Source organism: Polypterus senegalus, chromosome 1 (genome assembly GCF_016835505.1).
Source record: "Polypterus senegalus isolate Bchr_013 chromosome 1, ASM1683550v1, whole genome shotgun sequence".
Taxonomy (NCBI): domain Eukaryota; kingdom Metazoa; phylum Chordata; class Cladistia; order Polypteriformes; family Polypteridae; genus Polypterus; species Polypterus senegalus.
Genome location: NC_053154.1, coordinates 313,616,637 through 313,644,561, shown reverse-complemented (window position 1 = coordinate 313,644,561; position 27,925 = coordinate 313,616,637). Strand labels below are relative to the sequence as shown.

Below are 27,925 nucleotides of genomic sequence, written 5' to 3'. Positions count from 1 at the left end.
TTAGTTGTAACTTTACAAGTGATTATACTTTCTTTTCTCAGATTCTCTTGATGAAAATAACCCAAATGTAACGAGGAAACTCGAGTCTGCTGCCTGTTTGCAGCTTGTTCAGCTGCTCTGGTTGGCGGAGGACAGCGACGCTCGTACCGTTTTGCTCTCCAGCCGCACTGCTGTGCAGTTCTCTATCAGCATTGTGACATGCAGTGACGATAAACAAAGGGTGTTGTTACTACTTGCCACGGCCCACTTTATTTCCAACTTCCTGTATTAAATAATAATAATATTTCTCTGTTGTCTGTATTAAATAAATATTTTCAAATGATTTCACTTTAACAGAAATTATTTTAGCTTGTATTAAATAATCTTCAAATGATTTTACATTTGTTTACTCATAACCCATTAAAATCTTTGCTTTATGTTTTTAAATTATGTCTCTACTTTTATATAATATATTGATCTGGGTGTGTAGGGGGCATGTATAAATTTATATATATATTAATATAGAGAGAGATTTTAAGAGTGTCCTGTATTTCTAGTTTTCTACTCTGGCAACCCTAACCATACCTGATGTAATTAACTTCAGTTAGATGAATTTTAAGAATAAGGGGGATGTACAGAGCCTTAGTAACTACAGAGCGATAACACTGATGAGCCACAGCGTGAAGTTATGGGACAGAGTAGTGGAAGCTCAGTTAAGAAGTGAGGTGATGATTAGTGAGCAGCAGGATGGTTTCATGCCAAGAAAGAGCACCACATATGCAATGTTTGCTCTAATGATGTTGATGGAGAAGTTTATAGAAGGCCAGAAGGAGTTGCATTGCGTCTTTGTGGACCTGAGAAAGCATATGACAGGGTGATTAGAAAGGTAGATTAGCTGTGGTATTGTACGAGGAAGTCGGGAGTGGCAAAGAAGTACATAAGAGTTGTACAGGATATGTAATGAGGGAAGTGCGACCGTGGTGAGGTCCGCAGTAGGAGTGACGGGGGTGGGATTACATTAGGGATCGGCTCTGAGCCCTTTCTTATTTGCAATGGTGGTGGACAGGTTGACAGACGAGATTAGACAGGAGTCCCCGTGGACTGTGATGTTTGCTGATGACATTGTGATCTGTAGTGAGAGTAGGGAGCAGGTTGAGGAGACCCTGGAGAGGTGGAGATCTGCTCTGGAGAGGAAAGGAATGAAGGTCAGTAGGATCACCAAGACAGAATACATGTGTGTGAATGAGAGGGAGGTCAGTGGAATGGTGAGGATGAGGGAGTAGAGTTGGTGAAGGTGGATGAGTTTAATTACTTGGTATGAACAGTACAGAGTAATGGGGAGTGTGGAAGAGAGGTGAAGAAGAGAGTGCAGGCAGGGTGGAGTGGGTGGAGAAGAGTGACAGGAGTGATTTGTGACAGCCGGGTATCAACAAGCGTGAAAGGGAAGGTCTACAGGACGGTAGTGAGACCAGCTATGTTATATGGGCTGGAGACGGTGGCACAGGAGACACAGCTAGAGGTGGCAGAGTTAAAGATGTTAAGATTTGCATTTGGTGTGACGAGGATGAACAGGATTAGAAATGAGGACATTAGAGGGTCAGCTCAGAGTAGATGGTTGGGAGACAAAGTCAGAGAGGCGAGATTGTGCTGGTTTGGACATGTGCAGAGGGGAGGTGAGGGGTATTTTGGGAGAAGGATGTTAAGGATGGAGCTGCCAGGGAAGAGGAACAGAGGAAGGCCTAAGAGAAGTTTTATGGATGTGGTGAGAGAGGACATGCAGGTGATGGGAGTAACAGAGCAAGATGACGAGGACAGGAAGATATGGAAGAAGATGATCTGCTGTGGAGACCCCTAAAGGGAGCAGCCGAAAGAAGAAGAAGATCACACACACACACACACACACAGCCAATGTATACAATATCTGATAATGTGCTGAGCTTCTCTTTCATGCCCCCCCGACCCCCTCATGGGCACCACACTCCCCACACATGTGGCTCAGTTGCTTGCCTGCCAGTTCCCGTTACCCGAGACTCATTCAGGCTGAGTGTACTTTTCATTCAGATGGCACTCTGTGACTCTTTTTCAGTATAACACCGCCTGACCTAACTTTGTCTTCTGGTTCTCTGACTGCCAGAAGAACATGTACAGTGTTACTGAATGTCACACTTTGCCATATGAAGCCCTTCACTACTATATTATCCTGTCATATTCATCCATTGGAGGCATAAAGGTATTTTAATCACTAAGGTGCTGACATCCTCAACTGAGGGCATCAGCACCTTCTGCCACACATGGTGGCACATATTGGGTTGTCAGAAAACAACAAAAGTTAGTCAGGCCAAGTCAAGGTCAGCAGAATTCAGTTTACAATCAGGGAAATGAGGAAGGATGCCAGGTGACGAAGGTGGCATGTGGCCTCTAAGGTTTGGTCGTCTGTATTCAGAACTGTCAATCCATGTGCACAAAAAACATTTAGATTCAAACTGATCCGATTTTGGAGTTACAAATGGGCAGGGTTTTAAAAAAGAATAAGTGGTTAATGACTTAGGGTATCTAAAAATGACCCTCCAGATTAGAGAAACTTTATTCCCAAGCACATGCCAGCCCATGCCAGGTCATCATAGGGTTGGCAGGTACCCATTTTAGAGCCCTACATGCCTAAAGTATTGCATAGAGCTGATCGTGGCACACTCAACCAAAGTATCAACCAAGACAATCTCCTCCTCTGCCAATGTGAACAGCTAAAAAAGCAGAAATGACCAGGTGCCCCTCACCCTTCCCCCTCATTTAGTTTTGTTTCTAACCTCTCACAGCTTCTCCCTGCCTCAGAAACACCCAACTCACCATGAATAAAGTAGCCTTGCTCTTGCCAGATCAGGAAGGCATCACCCAGTAAAGAGAAGATTAGACCAGCCAAGATCCGGCGGGCACTGGGATGGGCATCAAGGAAGCTGATCCCGTGAGCCAGCAGGAAGATCCACAGGCAGAAGATGGGCAGACACTTGATGAGGGCACTGAACCACGATGGGGTGGATGTCGGCAGCCACAGGACAAAGTAAACACACGTGGCCTTGAAGAAGGGCACCAGCTTCGGACCCTCACTCTTCACCTGTGACACAAAGGGACACTCAGGGTTAACAGCTGATTTAGGTCTGATGAGCACAAAGGACATCAGAATTGGGACAACGATGACATCAATCATGCATTATTATATTACTATTTCATACATAATGCTAGGTTACAGTTCCTTGGGTACAAAAACCTAACAGCTAGAAAGTCACCAAACATAAGATTCTTCAAACGTTCTGAAACTCAGAAGTTGGAATGGAGGTGGGCAGCTCGTCTCACCAGCTAGGAGCTAAATATGAAAAGAGTCTGGACTGAAATGTGATACCATGCAGAGGTGGCATCACCATATGTTGTTCTTCAGCAAACCAGAGTGTTCAAGAAGGAACAGAGAACATCACAAGTGTCTCCACAACTATGGGTGCAGACTTCTCAGACCCACCGCGCTCAAGCATCAAGGATTTGAACTTAATGTGTGCTGCTACAGTGGGCCAGTGTTGTGATCTGAAGAGAGGAGTGACGTGCGACTGCCTCGGCTAGTGGAACACCAGACCAGATGATTCAAACTGCAGCGGGATGGTGGCACAGCCGGGAGTTGCAGTAGTCCTGATGTGACAGGACCGAAGCCTGGACCAGGAGTCATGCCACATACTCTGTCAGATACGGCCTGACCTTGTGGATGTTGTAAATTGGGAATCTACAAAAAAGAGAGTCCATTGCAACAGGTTCAGTGAAGGACAACTAGTCACCAAGCACCACCCCAAGGCTGCGTACCGATTTGGTGGGTGTTAGCGATAATGACGAGGTACTGAATAGGCAGATGAGCAGGGATAATAAGGAGGTCCATCTTTACCAGGTTAAGCTGGAGATGGTCTTCTGTTATGCAGGTTGCAACATCAGTGAGACACACGGAGATTCCAGGTGATACCTTGGGGTCCCTTCAGAGGGCATGGCAGATATAACTATGTATCATCAGCATAGCACTGACAGGAAAAACCATGGGACACAATGACGTGACTTAGCTACGAGAAGAGGAGATATATAAACAGTATATATTAGACGACACCCGCCGTAGCATACGGCCGTGTAAGAATAGGAACGGAAAACGGTGAGAAAGGAATTCAGCAATCAAGAAGAAAGAAATACTTCTTGAAAGATGCAGTTGTGAATAGATGTTTGGCTGGAGACGATTTGTGTCAAGAAATAACCCACTGATAGGAACAGGCAGTTGCTGGATCCCGGAATAGAAATGATGTTGTACAAAAACCTGTCGACAGAGAAGATACTGTCATTCATTTTATAACAAAGGCTTAGGAAACAACCATCGCAGTATAATGAAAATAGCAAGAAGCGAAACCAATGCCAATGGTCGAGAGAGTACCTTCCTGTAGCAGGCTACGGAAAATACTCCCAGGCACACACATGGCTGAAATGAAAGGTCACGTGGTCAGGCTAGATATAGGGCGGTGACGTGACACCAATGGTGTCATGAGAGAGGAGCTGAGAATGCTGTAGTCTGAAGGAGGGACAGGAATCAAGAAAAGCGATGTGGGGGTGTATGGGAGGCCGCGGGCAAGAGAAAGCAGGACGAACCAGAAGAGAAATATATCTAAGAGATAGGATTTGTAATAAAGCCAGAAGAAACTGGTTAATAGTTCTACCAATGCAGTAACCGTAAAAGGCCATTAGAGAGCACTGCTGTGTAATGTGTATGGGTGCTGATTTGAAAATGAACTCAATCTGTGAAACTGCAGGGACTGTCCAGTAGAGGGCGATATTATTAATGTAGGAGGAAGCAAGACGAACAAGAAGAGATATAAAAGAGAAATATATACAATATATATAGAGAAAAGCCAAGCAAAATGACCCCTTTTATTGGCTAACTAAAAAGATTACAATATGCAAGCTTTCGAGGCAACTCAGGCCCCTTCTTCAGGCAAGTTGCCTCAAAGCTTGCATATTGTAATCTTTTTAGTTAGCCAATAAAAGTCATTTTGCAACTTTTCTCTACATTCATAATGGCTAACACGGTACAACAACCTAGTACTACATATATATATATATATATATATATATATATATATATATATATATATATATATATATATATATATATATATATGGGGCATAGTAGTAGCACTGCCGCCTCACAACAAGGAGACAGGTTCAAGCCTGTGGTCCTCCCTTGCATGGAGTTTGCATGTCCAGGCATTGTTCCTGCCTTGTGCCCAATGCTTGCTTGGATAGAAGCTTTAAAAGTGTAATATATATAGTACATAAAAGTGTATCATATTACAGAATACACATAATATACATTAAATTTATGTAGTGCCTTTCATTCTATTATTAGACACTGTAAAGAATGAACAAGAATAACACGGCATTACAAATATAAACTTTAAAATTGTCTCCTTGAGACAACAGACTAATTTTATTGGGATCTTGAGAAACAAAACAGAATAATTTTATCGAGATGTCAAGAAAATGAAACTTAGCCTTTGCTCCTGGCATCAGGCTCGCTTAGATTGCGACGCCTATACAGCTGAAGCCTTGCTGTCTTCTTAAATGACAGACACTAACGTTATTATTTTCTAAACTAAGGCATAAACATATTTCAGCCTGCATCAGCCTATAAAGCCCATTGCGGCACTTCCTGTGTGATTTTGGGCTATACAAAAATAAACTGTATTGTATTGTATTGTATCAGCCCTTGATTGAACAAAAATGTGACGCGCTGATCAATACAGTTCTGCTCTTCTGCCATTACAAACAGGATGAGGCTAATAAGCTAAACATTAAATGTTAGATACGATTATTTAATAAATTTGAGAAAACAAGATCTCGATAAAATTATTCTGTTATCTCGAAGAAACAATTTAAAAAAATAACGATATTGCATGTCCTCTCTCGGCTTCCGTATATACCAACTACCCTCCTCTCCTTATTTGCTATATATTGCCTTAGGTTCCTGTATGTTTAATCCTGGTGGGAATTGAAAGCTTAGGAATAAAAAATGATTTTAAGATACGTGATTCATTTATATTGTCGTGGATGGCCAGGACCCTGAGAGACAGAGAGAGGAAGAGAGTCAGAAACTAAGGAGGAGGCAATGAAAGTAGCGTGTTGATTAGTACAGCATTGTACTGGGCTACTGTGGGGAATGAAAGCAAACTGCCTCTGCACTAAAATAAAATAAATGTGTACTGTGCTTGAAACTTGTGCCTTGTGGCTGTTGCACCCCCTGCAGGCCTATAATATATATATATATATACACTAATAAAAGGCAAGCCCTCACTCACTCACTCATCACTAATTCTCCAACTTCCTGTGTAGGTGGAAGGCTTAAATTTGGCAGGCTCATTCCTAAAAATGTTTACTTACGAAAGTTAAGCAGGTTTCATTTCGAAATTCTACGCGTAACGGTCATAACTGGCAACCTACTTTCGTCCATATATACAGCCACAGCCAGCAGCTCGGTCGCCGTGTGAGGCGGAGTTGCATCCCTCATCATCACACCTCCCATGTAATCGAGTGCCTGCCCATATAAGGTAAATATTCGCGGGTGAAGGACTGTGCTTAGCATATTCATAAGTGCAACTACTCCAGAAACCCTCTGACGCTGAACAAGCCTTTGTACACATATCAGTAGGAAAGCAAGGTGTAAAGCTTAAGTTTAAATTACGTTCTTAGCCATGCTGCCGCTAAATATTCGCAGGCAAATCCACAACTTAATACCGGGAATGCCTGTTAAACATCTTAGATTCACGAGTAGCGATTTGGGTAGTGAACACTTCGATGAATGAAACCTGTTCAAAAAATGCATTACACAGTTGAGAAAGGCAGCAAAAGAATATAAAGCGAGTGATGCATACAAGCATATTCATTAGTGCAGCTACTTTGGAAACAAAGCACAGTGTAAACCTAAAGTTTAAATTAAGTTCATAGACAGGCTGCCGCTGGTGTTTGTCATGCCTACGACAAATACGATATTCACGAGATACAAGTTTAATGAGAAGACGCAGGGTTTAAATGAGACTTTTGATCACTTTGTAACAGAGTTAAAATTGCTGTAACGGAGTTTAAATTGCTGGTATGCCAGGTCTGAGCTAACATTAAATAAAGCCGCAGACATCACATGAGATAGCACAAGCACAGCTGAGAACCTTTGATGCATGTACTCCAAGCGGCTCACGTGAACTGACTTTGCAGGACTGGAAAAGGTAAACCCGTGCATGCAGTGTGTGATGTCTCAGATAAAGAGGAAGGCGAGCTGTTTATTGATGTAGTAAGAAAGGAACAACCCTCTGACGCTGAACAAGCCTTTGTAGACATATCAATAGGAAAGCAAAGTGTAAAGCTTAAGTTTAAATTAAGTTCATAGAGACGCTGCCGCTAAATATTCGCAGGCAAATCCACAACTTAATACCAGGAATGCCTGTTAAACATCTTAGATTCACGAGTAGCGATTTGCGTAGTGAACACTTCGATGAATGAAACCTGTCATCTTTACAATGGTTGACAAACACGGAATGTAACTTGAACACAACACGTCCTCCATATACAAACCTGATTGAAAGAAATAATGATAATCAAATCCTTGATGACAGCAACACTCATAACAGTCACAAAACAATTACTGTACATTGACAATCATGTTACGTTATTTTTAAAATGCTTCCTTTTTCTTTTTCATAACTTCTTTGACACACTACTTCTCCGCTGCAAAGCGCAGGGATTTTGCTAGTATATATATTGTGGTAGTTGACCCGGACACAGACAGGCAGACACGTTCATGTCACCCACAAACACGTTTATTTACAATATGTACAATAATAAGTGCACCACAAACCCCCAAAGTCCTGGCCACACAATACCTTCCTTTCATCAGGCCGCCTCCTTGCCTTCTCCAGCTCAGTCCTCTCCACTCCCGACTCTCGCTGTCTGGGAGCTCCCACAGTCCTTTTATATTCCCTGACCTGGAAGTGTTCTCAATCCGCAGTCCATGGGATTCTCAATCACTTCCGGGTCAGGTAAAAGCTCTTCTCTTCAACCCGAAGCCGCCGCTCTTCCTATGATGAACTTCCGGGTCATAGGGCACGAAGAAGTCCTCGGTCCTCCCTGCAGCTCCCTCTTGTGGCCCCATGGCATCCAGCAGGGCTGTGCATAAAAACCACATTGTCCATGATGCCCTGCTGGTCTTCTGGGGACCTCCATGCTGCAAGGAGGGCTCCACCTGGCGGCTTGGGGGTATTGGCCGGGATAAACAGCCGGCCATCCTCCACAATATATATGGTTGAATAGTTTACTATCAAATAATGCAAAGAGTATGCGTCACGTGTTTCGCCCTAATTCTGGGCTCCTCAGGCGTACACACTCACTGCACCCCCTCTCTCGGAATCGAACCTCGGACTTCAGCGTCAGAGGCGAAGCCTCTTTACGTTACACAACGGCGTGTGGTTCGTCTACTTGACAGCATGTAGATTGGGGTAATTACATTCATGCCATTTGTAGTCTGAATCTTTGCATTATTTGACAGTAAACTATGTAACATTTTATGATCTGCTTCTCGCAACTGAGAAAGGCCGTGGCAAATGTTTGCCGACTGGCACACCAACCACATACGTTACCTGGTAAGTAACCACCCATACAATCAGATCGGGACTCAGACTATGAATGCTATGAATATATATATATATATTGTCACGCATGCGCGACTGGGAGGCCGCGGAGGGACCTTAAAACACATCGAGAGACGTTCGCCGGCGGGGAATGGCAGGGTACTAACCTTTTTCCTTTGTTTTCCAGAAGTAAAGATGCTCCGCCATGAGCCCTATACCGCAGTGCGTCTACTTCCGCCCTTCCTCCGCCATCTTCCCTGACGTCACCAGTCCCGGCATCCCTCACGCCTCCTTCCCAGCATTCCTCCACTTCCGGCTCCTCCCATATAAAATGGCCGCCGACGCCTAGTATGGCGTCGCGCAGATGCAATTGTTTTGTTTTTCTGTTCTGACCGTTTCTGTTTATTAGGAGCTGGATTGTAGACAATATACGGGGCCGGAAAACCCCAAACCTTTCTTCTGTTTGGCTCTAAGTTTGTTACAATATATATATATACTAGCAGAATACCCGCGCTTCGCAGCGGAGAAGTAGTGTGTTAAAGAAGGTACGAAAAAGAAAAGGAAAAATTTGAAAAACAACGTAACTTGATTGTTAATGTAATTGTTTTGTCATTGATATGAGTGTTGTTCTCATATCTATCTATATATATTATTAAATATATATCTCTATCTATCTATCTATCTATATATATATATATATGTTGTTCTCATATCTATCTATATATATATATATATATATATGTTGTTCTCGTATCTATCTATCTATATATATACCCGCGCTTGGCAGCGGAGAAGTAGTGTGTTAAAGAAGGAAAGAGAAAGAAAAGGAAACATTTTGAAAATAACGTAACATGATTGTCAATGTAATTGTTTTGTCACTGTTATGAGTGTCGCTGTGATATATATATATATATATAGCAAAATACCGCTTAGCGATGTCATGTGTTAAAGAAGTTATGAAAAGAAAAGGAAATATTTTAAAAATAATGTAACATGATTGTCAAAGTAATTGTTTTGTGTATTTGGCAGCATCACAAAGTTTTTAGTCTAGCTGCATCAGAAAATGTACCACGACGTCTGACACGCCTCCTTTTTAGTGTTTTCTCACAGCTTGGATTGCTGCTGTCATATACACACACACACACACACACACACACACACATACACACACACACACACATACATACATTTATACAGTATACACATACATATCTTCATATCTACATATCTATATACATATCTACATATACACATATATATATATACATACCTATCTACATCATATATACACATACATACATACATACACACACACAAATTATATATATGTGTGTATGTATGTATGTGTGTGTGTGTGTGTGTGTGTGTGTGTGTGTGTGTGTGTGTGTGTATATATATATATATATAAAATGTAGATAGGGGTGTGTGTGTGTTTATATATATATATATACTAGCAGAATACCCAGCTTCAGAGGAGAAGTAGTGTTTTAAAGAAGCTACGAAAAAGAAAAGGAAAAATTTCAAAATAACGTAACATGATTGTTAATGTAATTGTTTTGTCATTGATATGAGTGTTGTTCTCATATCTATCTATCTATTTATCTATCTATGTTGTTCTCATATCTATCTATATATATATATATATATATATATATATATATATATATATATATATATATATATATATATATATATATATATATATATCTATATATATATACCTCTATCTATCTATATATATATAGCAGAATACCCGCGCTTCGCAGCGGAGAAGTAGTGTGTTAAAGAAGGTACGAAAAAGAAAAGGAAAAATTTTAAAACTAACGTAACATGGTTGTTAATGTAATTGTTTTGTCATTGATATGAGTGTTGTTCTCATATCTATCTATATATATGTTTCTCTATCTATCTATATATATATATACCCGCGCTTGGCAGCGGAGAAGTAGTGTGTTAAAGAAGGAAAGAGAAAGAAAAGGAAACATTTTAAAAATAATGTAACATGATTGTCAAAGTAATTGTTTTTTGTATTTGGCGGCAGCGTCACGAAGTTGTTTTCGGTAGCTGCATCAGAAAATGTACCACGACGTCTGACCGCCTCCTTTTTACTGTTTTCTCACAGCTTGGATTGCTGCTGTCATATATATACACACACACACACACACACACACACACACACACACACACACACACACACACACACACACACATACATACATACATACATACATACATATATATATATATATATATATATCTTCATATCTACATATCTATATACATATCTACATATACACACACTCGCACATACATACCTATCTACATCATATATACACACACATACATACATACACACACACAAATTATATACATGTGTGTATGTATGTATGTATGTATGTATGTATGTGTGTGTGTGTGTGTGTATATATATATATACACATACATATACTTGTGTGTATGTTTGTATGTGTCTATATGTGTGTGTATAGCTTTGGTCACTGAGTGCAAGGGAAAAATAATAAAATATAGTCTATAAGTTATTAAACAGTAAAACATTAACGTTTCAAGAAGTACAGTTACATTGAAATTACATTTTCTATGTGAACATTCAAATTTGTGCCTCTGGTAATGTGCCTTACCGGCATTTAAAGAAAATTAGTTTTGTGTCCTCTGCATTGTTAAGAGAGAAAGGCTTTGGTTTGGGATAAAAGGAAAAAAGGTGTAAAGAAAGGAAAGTTGCCTTTTCTTTTATATAGTATAGCAAAATACCCGCGCTTCGCAGCGGAGAAGTAGTGTGTTAAAGAAGCAATGAAAAGAAAAGGAAACATTTTGAAAATAACGTAACCTGATTGTCAATGTAATTGTTTTGTCACTGTTGTGAGTGTTGAGTGTTGTTGTCATATATATATATATATATATATATATATATATATATATATATATATATATATATATATATATATATATATACACACACACACATATAAGCATATATATACATATACATACATATCTACATATATACACACACAGCTATTTCAGTATCAGTGCAATACGCTGTTTGTTAAAACGGTTGACTCCGCTCTTACGTGCAATAACAAATCAAATCATTCAGTTGTCTTTGCTCATATGTCATTTTAGAGCTGGACGCCTGGCATCTTTTTGGCCACAAGTTCGTTTCTGTTTGCTGTGAGGTTCTGTGTTGTGGAGATTCTCAGGATGGATTGCAGGTGCTCATCAGTGAGGCGACTCCTGTGTGCTGTTTTGTTAGTCTTTATCACTGAGAAGAGCTTCTCACACAGATATGTGCTACCAAACATGCACAAGGTTCGAGCCGCATGTAGACGGACTTTTTTTGTTCTTCAAAGTCACCAAAGCGCCGTGCAAACTCAGTGCCCAATAACTGTAGCTTCGCAATAACTTGCAGCATCAAAGGTAGACTTGATTAACTTGGTAAGTGTTGGCAAGGCAGCTGAAGCGCTGCATTATGGGATCTGTAGTTTATTGTGTTACCAGCGCTTCATATACCCGGCTTTAATAACAATAATACAGTATATAAAATGATCTCGGGCGGATATAATTACAGCCGGGCGGATGTGGCCCGTGGCCCTTGAGTTTGACACATATGGACTAAATAGAACTTGAAAAGATATATTTTTCAAATGTGATCGCAATTCAGATAGAGTTGACGCGCACTACAGCCTGCATGCCTCAATAAGTCATCCTCCCCTCGCTCTTACTTTTTTACCGTTCATCTAATGAATACACTGAGTATGGCTTTACCAAAACAATCATTGATGGCGAATAAAGTATCCATTATTCGAGTATGTAGAGCGGATATATATATATATATATACATATATATATACCCGCGTATCAGCAGAGAAGTAGTGTGTTAAAAAGGTAGAAAAGAAAAGGGAACATTTTAAAAATAACGTAACATGACTGTCAATATACAGTATTTGTTTTGTGAGTGTTACTGAGTGTTGCTGTCATCAAGGATTTGATTATCATTATTTCTTTCAATCAGGTTCGTATTTGTAGGATGTGTTGTGTTCAAGTTACATTCCGTGTTTGTCAATCGTTGTAAAGATGACAGGTTTCATTCATCGATTCGTTTCTTACTGCATCAATAAACAGCTCGTCTTCTTCTTTATCTGAGACCTGACACACTGCATGCACGGGTTTTTTTTACACTGTCTTCCTTTAGCGGGACATTGACTTTTTCCAACGTGTGCTTTGTTTTGGATTTATGAATATGCTTGTATGTATCAGAAGCTTCATATTTTTGCTGCCTTTTCAATTGTGTAATTCGGTTTTGTTCAGCTCTTTGGAACTGTTGCTTTTATCTGTGCACTGCGTCAGTTCACGTGAGCCACTCGGTGTACATGCATCGAAGGTTCCCAGCTGTGCTGGTGCCATCTCCTGCTATGTCCATGGCTGTATTTAATGTTACCTTAGTCCTGGCACTTAAAACTTTCTCTCGCAGTTTCGCTGAGTTTGTGCCAAACACCACGCTGACCATCTCATCTTCCTCTGCATAAGCACAGTCCTTCACCCGTGAATATTTAGTGGGAGTTTGCTATTGGATTGCCGCTGACGGACGGCCTTATATGGGCAGGCACTAAATTACAAACGCCAGCGGCAGCCTGTCTATGAACTTAATTTAAAGTGTAGGTTTACATCGTGCTTTGTTTCCGAAGTAGCAGAACTCATGAATATGGTTGTATATGTCACTCGCTCGCTTCTTATTGTTTCGCTGCCTTCTCAATTATATGTTTTCTTCAGCGCTTTTTTGAGGTCTTCCTGGTTTTCTATGTACTGCGTGATTACGTGGGAGGTGTGATGATGTCACACGAAACTCCACCCCCACGGCGTTGAAGCTCATCTCCATTACAGTAAATGGAGAAAAACTGCTTCCAGTTATGACCATTACGCGTAGAATTTCGATATAAAACCTGCCCAACTTTTGTAAGGAAGCTGTAAGGAATGAACCTGCCAAATTTCAGCCTTCCACCCACACGGGAAGTTGGAGAATTAGTGATGAGTCAGTGAGTGAGTGAGTGAGTGAGTGAGTGAGTGAGGGCTTTGCCTTTTATTAGTATAGATATACACATACATACATATATATACACATACATATACTTGTGTGTATGTTTGTATGTGTCTATATGTGTGTGTATAGCTTTGGTCACTGAGTGCAAGGGAAAAATAATAAAATATAGTCTATAAGTTATTAAACAGTAAAACATTAACGTTTCAAGAAGTACAGGTACATTGAGCACTACTGGAGTGGTTGTGGGTAAACTACATTTTAAAGACGGTGTAACACAACAGGTAAGTAACTAACAGCAGCTAAAATGTATATGGATCATGTCTCGGTAGTAGATCCCTTTTGAAAGGCGCTACACGACGGCTGTGGTATAGAAATTACATTTTCTATGTGAACGTTCAAATGTGTGCCTCTGGTAATGTGCCTTACCGGCATTTAAAGAAAATTAGTTTTGTGTCCTCTGCAGTGTTAAGAGAGAAAGGCTTTGGTTTGGGATAAAAGGAAAAAAGGTGTAAAGAAAGGAAAGTTGCCTTTTTCTTTTATATAGTATAGAGAGATGTGTTCGCTGACGTTATGATCGCCTTTTGGGGACAGTCGCAGTGGGTCTTGTGTAGACTGGTGAGACGTCCCTGCCATTAATCAGCTGTGATGGCACTGTCAGTCCTCCACTCGTGTGCGTGTTTTCATAATCCGAGGTGAGGACCTCATAATCGTATACATGCAAAAGAAAGTGTGAATCGCCTTAATATTATTTTTCCGTGGTGTAGAAAAGGGGTCCCGTGTTTACACTTGTCTGGGCTATAGCGCAGGGGGAGGATGAAAAAAATTAAAAGTGCTCACTTTGACTTAAGGCAGAAGCGCAGTCAGCGTCTCAAAGGCCGGCACTCTTTGGAGGTCATTCATATATTATATATATAGCAAAATACCCGCGTCTCGCAGCGGAGAACTAGTGTGTTAAAGAAGTAATGAAAAAGAAAAGGAAACATTTTAATAATAACGTAACATGATTGACATTGTCATGAGTGTTGCTGTCATATATATGCCTGCCTAAATAAGTCTCTTACTTTATTTACCGTTCATTTAATCATGGCTATTGGCGGAAAAATTATAAAATGGAAGGAGGATTACACTGAGTATGGCTTTACCAAAACAATTATTGATGGCGAATCGATTATTCATAAAGCTTGAATTGGTGATCTGTTTTTCTGTGTTAACCTCATATTTTTTCAGACTTCTTCTCAAACTAAGGTGGTGCAAGGGTAAAATGAATCGGGATGCGCTGATCAATGTAATCGGTGTACCAGGAAATCATGCATTGACAAAGCTCCCTTTGCTTGTAATGCAAAGTGTGATTAAATGCATTATTTTTAGCGTTATGGAGCACATGCATCAAGCTTCTCGGCTGTGCTTGTGCTAAGAAAAGGAAAGATTTTAAAAATAACGTAACACGATTGTCAATGTAACCTTTTGTAAGTAGTGCCTGGAGGATTCAGTGTGGAGAAACTCTAGAGACAGCATGTGTATTAACTTGTGGATTTTTCTGTGAGTATTTGGTGGCAGTCTGACGAAGTTGCTTCGGAAGACGGCGTTGGCTGCAGAGCTCAGCTCAGAGTGAAATGAGATGAATGGGAGGGGAGATGATGACGTGACTCCCCCACCTGCCTTTACTGTCAATCCCCCACAAACACAGTCTCTCGGAATTTGCATAAGCACACCCCTTCACCTACAATTTTAACTTAGTTACAAAGTGATCAAAACTCTCGTTTATATCCTGCGTCCTCTCATTAAACTTGTATCCCGCATTACCTGTGGGCATGTGAAACGCCAGCGGTAGCCTGTCTATGAACTTAATTTAAACTTTAAGTTTACACCTTTCTTTCTTTCCGAGGCAGCAACACTCATGAATATGGTAGTATATGTCACTCGCTCGCTTCTTATTGTTTCGCTGCCTTCTCAATTATATAATGCATGTTTTCTTAAGCGCTTTTTGGAGGTCTTCCTGGTTTTCTACGCACTGCATTGACAATCAGTTCACGTGATTACGTGGGAGGCGTGATGATGTCACACGAAACTCCGCCCTTCCAGCTCAACTCCATTACAGTTAATGGAGAAAAATACCTTCCAGTTATGACCATTAGGCGTAGAATTTCGAAATGAAACCTGCCCAACTTTTGTAAGTAAGCTGTAAGGAATGAGCCTGCCAAATTTCAGCCTTCTACCTACACGGGAAGTTGGAGAATTAGTGATGAGTGAGTGAGTGAGTGAGTGAGTGAGTGAGTGAATGAGGGCTTTGCCTTTTATTAGTATATATATATATATATATATATATATATATATATATATATATATATATATATATATATACAGTGGAACCTTGGGTCACGAATGTCTCGGACCACATACAAATCGGGTTACGACCAAAAAGTTCGCCAAACTTTTGGAACTGTTCACAACCACACAACCACTCGGGTGACGAACAAGCCAGTTTTCCTTCCAGCTTGTATGCGCTGATGATTTCCGCATGTGTCTAGTCTTTCCCTGTGCATTTCCTGTGCAGTGACCGAGCGAGCGAGCGAGAGAGAGAGAGAGAGAGAGGCGAGACGGCAGTTAATGAATGCACCGGGCTTGTTTTTGAAGAGACTGCTTCCAGCATTGTTTTAACCTCGTTGTATTTAATGAAGACTTTTTTCTTGGATTTTATCCTCCACTTCACTTCTGTTTTTATGGGATCATTTATTTATTGAAGGATTCTGAAAGCACTGCACTTTATTTAATTTGGACTTGTTTTTGATTGTTGTTTTCTTGATTTTAATAAAAGCACTTGGCACTTTTTGCAACATCCCCTTGCTCCATTGTAGTGCCTCACTGTCGTGCTCATCGGTAACATTACCTACGGACTCCTGGAAGCGAGATGGGAGCATGCAGTGAACCCGCATCGTCACAGACTTTACCTCAAAACTGTAATCTCCTCTCCACCCAGTTCCGCCCTCATTTCCTTCATGCCAGAACTCGACTCTTGCAAGGTTCGTTTTCTTGGTTGTTTATGGTTAGTTTTTGTATAAATTACAGATTTTTCAAATGTTCATTTTTTTCCCTGTGCTTAAAACTCATTAAAAAAAGTGTTTACAGAGAGCGGTTCATCAGGCTGTAGCGTGAACTCTTGCAACGGTAGTTTTCTCTTTTCAAGGTTGTCTCAGTGTTATTCAATGTTTTTACATTTAGTTTACTATTACACTGTGTATTCTATGGTATACATGTAATTAGCTATTTTTGTGCTTAAAAATCTTTAAAAATATATATATTTACATACAACTCGTATGGTCCAGAACAGATTATTTGTATTTACATATAATACTATGGAGGAAATTACTTCAGGTCACGACCAAATCAGGTTGCGACCAGAGTTTTGGAACGAATTACGGTCGTGACCCGAGGTTCTACTGTATATATATATATATACACATACACACACACATATATTCATATACATAAATATATGCATATGTGACAATATATAAATATTGTCAAATGTGTGCGCATTCGGGACAGCTTAAAGACACGGGCTAATGGTAATTTCCCACCAGAACACAGGGTGGCACTGTTTACTAGCACCTTATACGTCACTGCCGGTACCCGCCTACTTACACCCGCCTTTTCCTGCCAGCAGTCCTTATCACCAGAAGTTCCACCATCTTGGAGCAGTCACCACTGAGACTCACGTCTGCAAGGATTTTACTTTTTCTTTTTTCACTTCTTAACGCATTTATAACCCGTATTTGTTTGAATTACAGTATACAGGTTGCTCCAGCACTTCCTGATTGTCTGTGACTTCTCTTACTATGTATATGTTATGATTTAATTTAATATTTATATCAAGCACTATATAATGTACCCATGCAGCTGGCAGTCCTCAGCAGTGGACGAGTGTTGGACTTGATGCCACCTTCCTCTCAAAGTGAGAATCCCTAGCCGTCCAATTAGACATGGAGGTCCCTGGCATAACGCTCCAACTGCAGCCCACCGAGTTTTGGCTTTCAGGGTCACTTGAGGCAAAATCAATGACATGGAAAGGAATGCAGCTGCCTGCCAAAATCACGGGATGTGGAGGGTGACAATGACAAAAGGAAAAGGCTGAATTTAAATTGCCTTATTATTTTATGATTCAAGTTCATCGACGTCATTGGATGACATCATCAAAACTGATGGCATGGGTACAATGCAAGCAGGAAATTATTATATACTCAAACCTGCTGAGGGTGACACAGTGGCACAGTGTTTAGCTCTGCGGCTCCACATTTTACTTGTCCCCCCATCCGCTCATTGTGTCTGTGGAGTCGACGTGCTCTCCCTGAGGTGGTTTGATTTCAGGTACTCCAGTTAGTGTCCTACATCCCTAAAGATGCATGTCAGGCTGACTGGCATCATTGTGAGTGTGCCCTGGCATAGACTGGCATTCAGTCCTGACTTGTGCTTGATGCTGATATGACTGATTAAACACAGTTAAGCATAAATACGATGGAGGGCCGGGTGAGCTGCCTGTGGCTTTAATAATTCTGACGCTCTGTACTGGCACCACACACTCCTTTTGCCCTCAGCCAACAATAACATGACAGATAGGCAGGAAGGTGGCACCTGGTTGCTGAGGTGTACAAAAGCTGCCATTTTCATTTCACATTAAAACGCAGTGGCAGTGCGTCTCTTTACTCGTTAAAAACCACAATTCCCAGCATCCTTTAGTAACACCCTGAGCCACGGTATGGGAGTTAGTTTTGACCCCTGTTCCATACAGAACAATTTTCATTTCTTCCTCCATTTTTTATTCAGCCAATGTTATTTTATATTCAGTATATAGTGCCTTTCACAGCAAGCAGCTATCACACAGTATTCATCCATTCATATGCCAAGCTCACTTAATTCACAAGGGTCAAGGAACAAAGCCCCTCCAATCATTTTACATTACAAAGTTGTCCAAATCAGGTTTCTTCCATTTTAAAAATGTTGGGAAATTAAGGCACTTTCTAAATAACCAGGATTCTGAGAAATTAACTCATGCCTTTATTTCTAGTAGGACTGACTACTGCAATGCGGTGTTCACTGGATGTTCAGACTGTTCTTTATTCAGCCTCCAGTTAATCTAAAATGCTGCTGCAAGAATTATTAGAAGAACAAGAAAATAAGAACATACAACTCCAGTTCTTAAATCCTTATACTGGCACCCAGTTAAGTTTAGGGCAGATTTCAAAATCCTTCTTTTAATATATAAACCTTAAATGGCTGGGGTCCGGTTTACTTGCCTGAACTTATCATCTATATATATGATTCTCTAAGGGCACGCAAGACAGTGAGCACAAGCAAGACAGAGAGCCACGCCCGCCAACTTACAGAGCCCTGCCCACCAACTCTAAGACCATGGGATACGCACGACAGAGCCCCGCCCGCCAACTCTAACTAAGGGCAAGCAAGACAGAGAGCGCACGCAAGACAGGGAGCCACGCCCACCAACTCACAGAGCCCTGCCCACCAACTCTAAGATCATGGGATACGCACGACAGAGCCCCGCCCGCCAACTCTAATCCTACTTCCACGTCCACTGTCGCTCTCGATCAAACAGCAATAATTAGCAAATAAACAAAGATAACTGGCAGTAACAGTGCAGAATTCACAATTGGTATGCCAGTTTGACAAGATAAGTTTTGAGGGTCGTTTTAAAATGTGTTATTGAATCGAGCTGACGGATATGAGAGGGAAGAGAATTCCCGAGTTGAGGAGCACCAGGAGAGACTTGAGCTCCCATAGCGCTGAGTCTGACGTGTGGTACAGAAAGTCGAGCTGCAGAGGAGGATCTGAGTGAGTGAGAGGAGTGCCAGTCTGGAGGAGATCAGTGAGGTAAGGAGGAGCTTTAAATGTTCACTGCGATATTGTGTATTGTATTCTGTAGTGAACAGGGAGCCAGTGAAGTTGAGAGAGAATCGGTGCGATGTGTTCAGTGGATTTACAACAGCAGGTTATAATCCTGGCAGCAGAATTTTGAAGAAGTTGTAAGCGATGGATACATTTTTGTGGGATGACAGATAGAATAGCATTACAGTAATCTACACGTGAGGTGACTCGGCTATTAACCGATACTTCAGTACTGTGTTTCGTAAGAACAGGACAAAGTCTAGAAATGTTTCAGAGATGGAAGAAGGCAGTTCGAGAAATGTTACTTATACGGGAGGAATTATTTAATAATAAAAATAATAATAACAATAATTATTATTATTATTTAATAATTGCCATTATTAGTGTATAAATGGATATAAATAATTGCATGTAAACGATTCACCAAAATCTGTTATATGTAAACGATACTGTTTAAAACGTTATTGTTTTTTCATCAGAAAACCCGGTTTCCACGTCTACCTGTATTAGTTTAAATGGCACTTTTACCATTCGCAATAGGGCAGACGCGCTGACTTATCGTGTCGACTGGGCATCACAGTGAACGGAGCGTCTATCTATATGCAGTATGTCTATGTTTTCCGTAGCCCGCTACAGGAAGGTACTCTCTCGACCATTGGCATTGGTTTCGCTCCTTGCTATTTTCGTTATACTACGACGGTGGTGTCCTAAGCCTTTGTTATACTGAATTCCTTTCTTACCGTTTTCCGTTCCTATTCTTACACCGCCGTATGCTACATCGGGATTCGGCTAGTGACTTATAAACCAGTTTGCACATTAAAATCTCAAGATGCCGGTCTGCTTATGATTCCAAGGATTAATAAAATAACAGGGGGAGGTCGAGCTTTTAATTACAGGGCCCCTAAACTGTGGAGTGGTCTGCCTGCTACTATAAGAAATGCCCCTTTGGGCTCAGCTTTTAAATCCCACCTTAAGACTCACAACTTCAGTTTAGCACACCCTGACTAGAGCTGCTGATTAACTGTACAGACTGCATCTCTGTTGTCAGTCATTAGTACTAAAACATAAGTACAGTGGAACCTCGGTTCACGACCATAATTCATTCCAAAACTCTGGTCGTAACCTGATTTGCTCGTGACCCAAAGTAATTTCCCCCATTGGATGGTATGTAAATACAATTAATCCATTCTAGACCATACGAACTGTATGTAAATATATTTTCTTTAAAGATTTTTAAACACAAAAATAGTTAATTATACCACAGAATGCCCAGTGTACTAGTAAACTAAATGTAAAAACATTGAATGACACTGAGACAAACACCCAGGCTCAGCTGCACACTCACTCACTCTTTCTCACTCTTTCTCTCTCTTTCTCTCCCTCTCTCTCTCCTGCACCAGCTTTCTCCTCCTGCTTCCTGCCTTCTCCTGCAACCTCCCATTCTTTCCTGTTCTCTTCTTTTTAACTTTAGCCGACTTGCGCTTCTATTTATGAAGAGGCGTGGTAGTCGAGGCAATCAGCAGCTCCTGGGAACAATCACGTATGCGGACCGCTTCTCACCTGTGCACTTAGGTAAGAAACGCCCACATCACGAACTCCTCAGAAACCGCTTCGGCCTCACACCACCACGCCCCCTCGCTAAGCCACGAGTGCGGTGATTATTTATTAAAACTGGCCTTTTTGACGGGAGCTGTGGACCTGCTATACCACAGGAGGAAGCTGGGTTGAGAGGAGGTTACAGTTTTGAGGGAGAGTCCCTCTGCGTGATGCACCGAGAACAATGTACAGTACAGGGAGAGACTGAGCACGTGCGGAGATCATCGGCGCGTTTGAACCGGACGGCATGGTGGTGCAGTGGTAGCACTGCTGCCTTGCAGTTAGGAGACCTGGGTGTTCGCTTCCCGGGTCCTCCATGCGTGGAGTTTGCATGATCTCCCCGTGTCTGCATGGGTTTCCTCCCACAGTCCCTAAGAGATGCAGGTTAGATGGACTGGCGATCCTAAATTGTCCCTAGTGTGTGCTTGGTGTGTGTGTGCCCTGTGGTGGGCTGGCGCCCTGCCCTGAGATTTGTTCCTGCCTTTCGCCCTGTGTTGGCTGAGATTGGCTCCAGGAGACCCCTGTGACCCTGTGTTGGGATATAGTGGGTTGGATAATAGATAGATAGATGGATGGATGAATTACTTCTGTTCACTATGTAAGGCACTATATAACAGACTGACAGTGATCACCATGTAAGGCACTATATAACAGACTGATAGTTATCACTATGTAAGGCACTATATAAACGACTGATAGTAATCACTATGTAAGGCACTATATAACAGACTGACAGTGATCACTATGTAAGGCACTATATAACAGAGACTGATAGTGATCACTATGTAAGGCACTATATAATCGCCTGATAGTAATCACTATGTAAGGCACTATATAACAGACTGGCTGTAATCACTTTGTAAAGTGCTATATAAGAGTGAATCACAGTGAATACAATGTAAGGCACTGTATAATAGCAACTGAAATAAAATGGCATAAAGATTAATTATTGTGAGGGCTTTTGTCATGTGACTCCAGGCCTTGAACCCACAACCTCTTGCTTGACACTCCATCTTTCCACCTTAGCCAGTAGGGGGCAACGCTGCCCCAACCGACACTGAGATCTGCTCATTGAGTGAGTTTACTTTCGGTCAGAGGGGTTACTGCAGGTCAGCTTCTTTCGAGGGAAGTACCGTCCTTCCCATGAGCTCATCATATTCTTCTAAGTGAATAACCGCAGTGCCATGCCCTTTGCTTTAGAAGCCGAGCCGCCGTCTGCATTCTGGCCACTCAGCGATTTTACACAATTTGCTTTATGTTGAAAGAGAAGAGCACAGGGGACATGTTGGCATGTTCTTGTTATCTCTGGCACGTTCAGCTTATGGCCTCATCACACATTGGAACTGATGTGTCTTGGAACCCAAATGAGATAACAGGGGTGCTGTGTTACACAAGGTGAATACACACACAGACACACAGGCACAGGCACACACACACACACACACACACACACACACACACACAGGGTGCATCACATTTAGAAACTTCAGACAAACTTCAAGAACTGGGGTTGCAGTGTCACTTGAATAGAGTGCTGTGTGACACAAAACCACTAGGGGGCAGCACTAACACTGAGCCTTGAATTGTTGAAAGAGCTTCCCTAAAGAATATGGCTAGTTAATTAGTTAATCAGCTAGTTAGTGCAATATGTCACAAAACACAACACATGATACATATTATAACTTATATAACAGTATAATAATAACATTAGAGCGTTCAAAGCAATAAATGCAACATAAATGACTGAATACTGTAAATAATAATTTGGGAGTTGTTCACCAGTCTCTTACTACTGCCTAACATGTCATCATCATTTATTAATTAGGCTGAGTCTGAGGTTATTTATGATGAGGGATGGCGGTTGATGACTGTTTAGGACAGCAGACTGCAATTCAATTCCAAGCACTGCTATACAGAACCAGCAGGGGCAGCACAACCAGTAACCTTGGCTTAGGAATTATTGACAAGGAAATGTGGAGCTCATTAATAGCATCCTGAGTTTTCATGCTCTCCCCATGTCTGCGTGGGTTTCCTCCCACAGTCCAAAGACATGCAGGTTAGGTGGATTGGTGATTCTACATTGGCCCTAGTGTGTGCCTGGTGTGTGGGTGTGTTTGTGTGTGTCCTGCAGTGGGTTGGCACCCTGCCCGGGATTGGTTCCTGCCTTGTGCCCTGTGTTGGCTGGGATTGGCTCCAGCAGACCCCCGTGACCCTGTGAGTTTGTTACAATTAGAAAATTACGAGGAAATAGATAGATAGATAGATAGATAGATAGATAGATAGATAGATAGATAGATAAAACTTTACAGATAGACTGTAATTTAATTTACATGTGAACTGAGTTACATGTTACATAGCACCAACAGGGGGCAGCAACAGCTGTAAATGTACTTTCAGGAATTATGCGACACTAAAGATCTCTAATCTCACTTATCTCATCCCTAATTAATATGAAAATGATTAATAACTTATGAATTACTCTGACAGTTAATGACATGTATAATATTTAAGATATTTATGAAACCAGGAAGCAATATAATTATTTGTGAACAGAGTCATGAGGTGTCCACTACCACTAGAGGGCAGCAGCACGTGTAGCCACGTGCAAAAGTTCGCTGATGACACTGCTATTGTGGGCTGCATCAGGAGTGGGCAGGAGGAGGAGTATAGGAAGTTAATCAAAGACTTTGTTAAATGGTGCGACTCAAACCACTTACACCTTAACATCGGCATTACCAAGGAGCTGGTGGTGGAGTTTAGGAGGCCTAGGCCCCTCATGGACCCCATGATCATCAGAGGTGACTGTGCAGAGGGTGCAGACCTATAAATACCTGGGAGTGCAGCTGGATGACAAATTGGACTGGACTGCCAATACCGACGCTCTATGTAAGAAAGGTCAGAGCCGACTATACTTCCTTAGAAGGTTGGCATCCTTCAACATCTGCAGTAAGATGCTGCAGATGTTCTACCAGACGGTTGTGGCGAGTGCCCTCTTCTACACGGTGGTGTGCTGGGGAAGCAGCATAAAGAAGAAAGACGCCTCACGCCTGGACAAACTTGTTAAGAAGGCAGGCTCTATTGTAGGATTAAAGTTGGACAGTTTAACATCTGTGGCAGAGCGACGGGCGCTGAGCAAACTCCTGTCAATCATGAAGAATCCACTGAACAGGATCATCTCCAGACAGAGGAGTAGCTTCAGTGACAGACTTTTGTCACCGTCCTGCTCCACTGACAGACTAAAGAGATCGTTCCTCCCCCACACTATGTGACTCTTCAATTCCACCCGGGGGAGTAAATGCGAACATTAATTTTATTTTAATTCTTTTCATTTTTATTACTATTTAATTTAATATTGTTTCTTTGTATCAGTATACTGCTGCTGGATTATGTGAATTTCCCCTTGGGATTAATAAAGTATCTATCTGTCTATCTATCTATCTAAAGTATCTATCTATCTAGCTAGCTTTAGCTTAAGGATTATTAACATGAAAATATGGAGTTCATTTATTAATTATGTTGAATTTATGACATTTATAATATTTAGAGGGCAAAAACAGATATTATATTATATTATATTCAGAACCAAGCTGCTACATAATTACAAATGCATGGAGTTGAGAGTTATACAACACCACCAGCGGGCAGCACCATCCAGAACCTTGGCTTAAAAGAATTAGTAATACAAAATCCTTGAGACCATTCAGTAATTTTGCCAACTTTATGACATTTATAACATTTATGGAGCAAACACGTACACAAGTAACTTTTAAAAAAATCAGACTGCAATTCAAATACATGTGACGCCACTAGGGGGAAGCAGCACCACTTGGAATTTTCCCTTGAGAATTACTAACATGAAAGCGTAGAGCTTATCTATCAATTATTCTTAGTTTATGATTTTTATCATATTTACAGGGCAAAAAAAAAAGTATTTATGGAGCCAGGGGGCAATGCAATGACTTGTGAACGGGGTCAGCTGGTATTCAATATCACTAGGGGGCAGCACTACCTGTAACCTTAGCATAGAGCAACAATTAATTAATAAGGAGATGTAGAGCTCAGCTAATTGATTAATTATAACAAGTTTATAACATTAGGGGCAAATAAATACAATTCAATTACATGTGAAATGACTCTGTTATGTAACACCATTAGGGGGCAGCATCACCACCTGGACGTTTACTGTAGGAATTACTACCATGAAAACCCACAGCTTGTTTATTAATCATTTTGAATTTATGACATTTATAATATTGAATAAGTTTACAGAACCAAGCAGCAACACAATTTCTTGTGAACAGAGGCAGGTGGTATCCCGTACCACTAGGGGGCAGAACCACATGAGCGCTTGACTAGGAGCAATTATGAATATCGAAATATGGAGCTCATTTATTAATTATGCAGTAGTAACGACTTAAAAAAAATGTCACAGCACTTGTCTGCAGTTTAATGTGCTCATTTACAACAACATGCTGTGTTATCCCCGACACCTCGAGGGCAGCACTACCTGTGACTTCAGCTAATCTGCTCATTTATTATTAACACTGAGCTAATTATATTTATATTCATAAAAATAAATAAATAATCAGTGCTTTACAAAGTTAGCATACACATCGGTTTTGAAGTGGGGTGCAGTTCTTTGCTGGCCCACCACAGGACAGCAGCACCTCCCATCTCTGTAAATGTGCAGCTCATCACTTTGACGTAACATCAAAAATAATCTGATAATAATGAGCCTCTAATGCTATCAGCATATAATGAGCCAGAGAAAGGCGCTATATACAGTAAACAAAGTGTATTATTATTACAATATACGGTTTAACAGCATACAATTGTCATTCCAACTAGGACCACTAAGAGGCAGCAGCACTTCCCATCTTTGCATACGAGCAGCTCAGTATCTGCTAATATTGGCATATAATAAGACAAGGAAAGGTTCTATATACACACATTTATTATTATTATTATTATTATTATTATTATCATCGAGTAGCATCTAATTTGAATGTTGTGTCATTCCAAACAGGACCACTAAGGGGCAGCATCACCTTCTGTTTCTGCATATGTGCAGCCTAAATGCCTGATAATAATGCACCTATAAAGCTACTGCTGTATAATGAGCCAGGGAAAGGCACTATATAAATAACATGTATTACTATTATTACTACTACTATCCATCCACCCATCCATTATCCAACCCGCTATATCCTAACTACAGGGTCACAGGGGTCTGCTGGAGCCAATCATAGCCAACACAGGGCGCAAGGCAGGAAACAAACCCTGGGCAGGGCGCCAGCCCACCGCAGGGCACACGCACACACACACACACACACACACACACACACACGGGACAATTTAGAATCACCAATCCACTTAACCTGCATGTCTACTATATGTAATTTAACATCATACAACTGGAATGGAAATGTCCTTCCAAACAGAACCACTAAGGGGCCCATAATGCTAATGCATGTGCAGCTTATTTATCATCTTGATAAAACATTAATATCTGATAATAATGAGTTTATAATGCTATCCGCATATAATGAGCCAGAGGAATGCACTATTTAAACAAAATGTATTATTATTATTATTATTATTAATATTATTATTACAATATATGGTTTAACAGCATACAATTGGACCGCCATGTCATTCCAAATAGGACCACTAAGGGGCAGCAGCACCTTCCATCTTTGCATATGAGCAGCTCAGTATCTGATAATATTGGCATATAATGAGACAAGGAAAGGTTCTATGTACACACATTTATTAGTAGTAGTATTTATTCTGTGGTGGGCTGGCGCCCTGCCCGGGGTTTGTTTCCTGCCTTGCGCCCTGTGTTGGCTGGGATTGGCTCCAGCAGACCCCCGTGACCCTGTAGTTAGGATATAGCGGGTTGGATAATGGATGGATGGTTAGTATTTATTAATTATTATTATTATTATTATTATTATTGAGTACCATCTAATTTGAATGTTGTGTCATTCCAAACAGGATCATTAAGGAGCAGCATCACCTCCTGTTTCTGCATATGTGCAGCCTAAATGCCTGATAATAATGCGCCTACAAAGCTACTGCTGTATAATGAGCCAGAGAAAGGCACTATATAATTATTATTATTACTACTACTACTACTACTATATGTCATTTAACACCTGTCAGGGATGCCAGGGGCGATGACCCAGCCGGGATGCCTTGAGGGACCGGAAGAGGGCGTGCGCCCATCTTGGATCACGTGGGGGTCGCCACGGGTTGAGGGCATGGAAGCCCAACCCTGTAGGGGCCCGTAGTCACCGCCAAAGGGGGTGCCCCAATGTCTTGGGAACCCTGGACCTCAGCACTTCCACCACACCAGGAAGTGCTGGGGGAAAGAGGAGCAGGGACATCCGGAGTGCTTCCGGGGATGCAGCCGGCACTTCCGCCACACGGGGATGTGTCCGTGGAAGATTGCCGGAACCCACCGGGAGCACATCCGGGTGTGGATAAAAGGGGCCGCCTCCCTTCATTCGAGGCTGGAGTCGGGTGGAAGAAGGACTGAGCAGGAGAAGAGAGTGTGGAGGCGGCCCGAAGAAAGGCATTGTGTGTGGCCAGGATTTTGGGGGTTTGTGTGTGCACTTTAATAACTTGTAAATAGTGTTGTGAATAAACGTGTGGTGGTGAGAAACAACATGTCTGCCTGTCTGTGCCCGGGTAATGTTCACACAGCATA

The 27,925-nt window shown here is 41.3% G+C and overlaps 1 protein-coding gene across 1 annotated transcript in view; it reads right to left on the bottom strand.

Moving 5' to 3' along the window:
• tmem86a (transmembrane protein 86A) overlaps positions 1-27,925 on the bottom strand; it is a 68,891-nt gene that overhangs the window by 7,878 nt on the left and 33,088 nt on the right. Inside the window, exon 2 of the mRNA XM_039736252.1 lies at positions 2,824-3,088. Within this exon, the coding sequence (XP_039592186.1) occupies positions 2,824-3,088 (265 nt within the window). The remainder of the gene's footprint in view (positions 1-2,823; positions 3,089-27,925) is intronic.